Source organism: Eimeria mitis, genomic scaffold (genome assembly GCF_000499745.2).
Source record: "Eimeria mitis Houghton genomic scaffold, Emh_scaff354, whole genome shotgun sequence".
Lineage (NCBI taxonomy): Eukaryota > Apicomplexa > Conoidasida > Eucoccidiorida > Eimeriidae > Eimeria > Eimeria mitis.
The window spans coordinates 4261-4910 of record NW_013571883.1 but is presented as its reverse complement, the minus strand read 5'-3'; the positions used below and the strand labels follow the sequence as shown (position 1 = coordinate 4910).

The 650-nt window shown below is 44.9% G+C and overlaps 1 protein-coding gene across 1 annotated transcript in view; it reads right to left on the bottom strand.

The window, feature by feature from the left end:
- The window catches only part of EMH_0009170 (uncharacterized protein), a gene marked incomplete at both ends in the record, with an annotated part of 5180 nt that extends 4873 nt beyond the window's left edge, over positions 1 to 307 (bottom strand). Inside the window, one exon of the mRNA XM_013498581.1 lies at positions 301 to 307. Within this exon, the coding sequence (XP_013354035.1) occupies positions 301 to 307 (7 nt within the window). The remainder of the gene's footprint in view (positions 1 to 300) is intronic.
- Positions 308 to 650: the final 343 nt, after the last annotated feature.

Genomic DNA, 650 nt, shown 5'->3' with positions numbered 1-650 from the left:
CTCTTTGTTGCTGCGAAGGAGCAGCGGGTGATGGCGTTCTGCAGCTGCAGCAGCAGCTTTGCTGTTGCTGTTGCTGCTGCTGCTGCTGTTGCTGCTGCTGCTGCTGCAACAACACTCTCCAGAGCCTCCAACTCCTCAGCAGAACCAGAAGCAGCACACCCACCACAGCAGCAGCAGCTCCTGCTGCTGCTGCTGTTGCTGCAGTCGTTTCTGCTGCTGTTGCTGCAGCAGCAGCAGCAGCTGCTGCTGCTGCAGCAGCAGCAGCAGGTCATTATATAACGAAGAAACAGAGTTAAATACAATACATATATAATAAAGATAAATTTAAGTTTTGCTTTCCCTGGTGTTGCTGCTGCGTTGAGGTGTACATACACCCCGCTGCGGTGTATGTACACCTCAGCTGCAACTGTGGTGTATATACACCTGAAACAAGCGCAATAATTTCATTAAAAAATTAAATTTACCGTTAAAATAAATTAAATAAATAAAATTAATTAAAAAAAGCAAAAAAAAGAGCAAAATTCAACAAACGAGAATCAGCAGCAGCAGCAACAGCAGCAGCAGCAGCCAGCAGCAGTTGTTGCTGCTGCTGCTGCTGTTGTTTTTGTTCAGTTAGACAGAAACTGCTGCAAAAAAAAAAACAAAAAAAT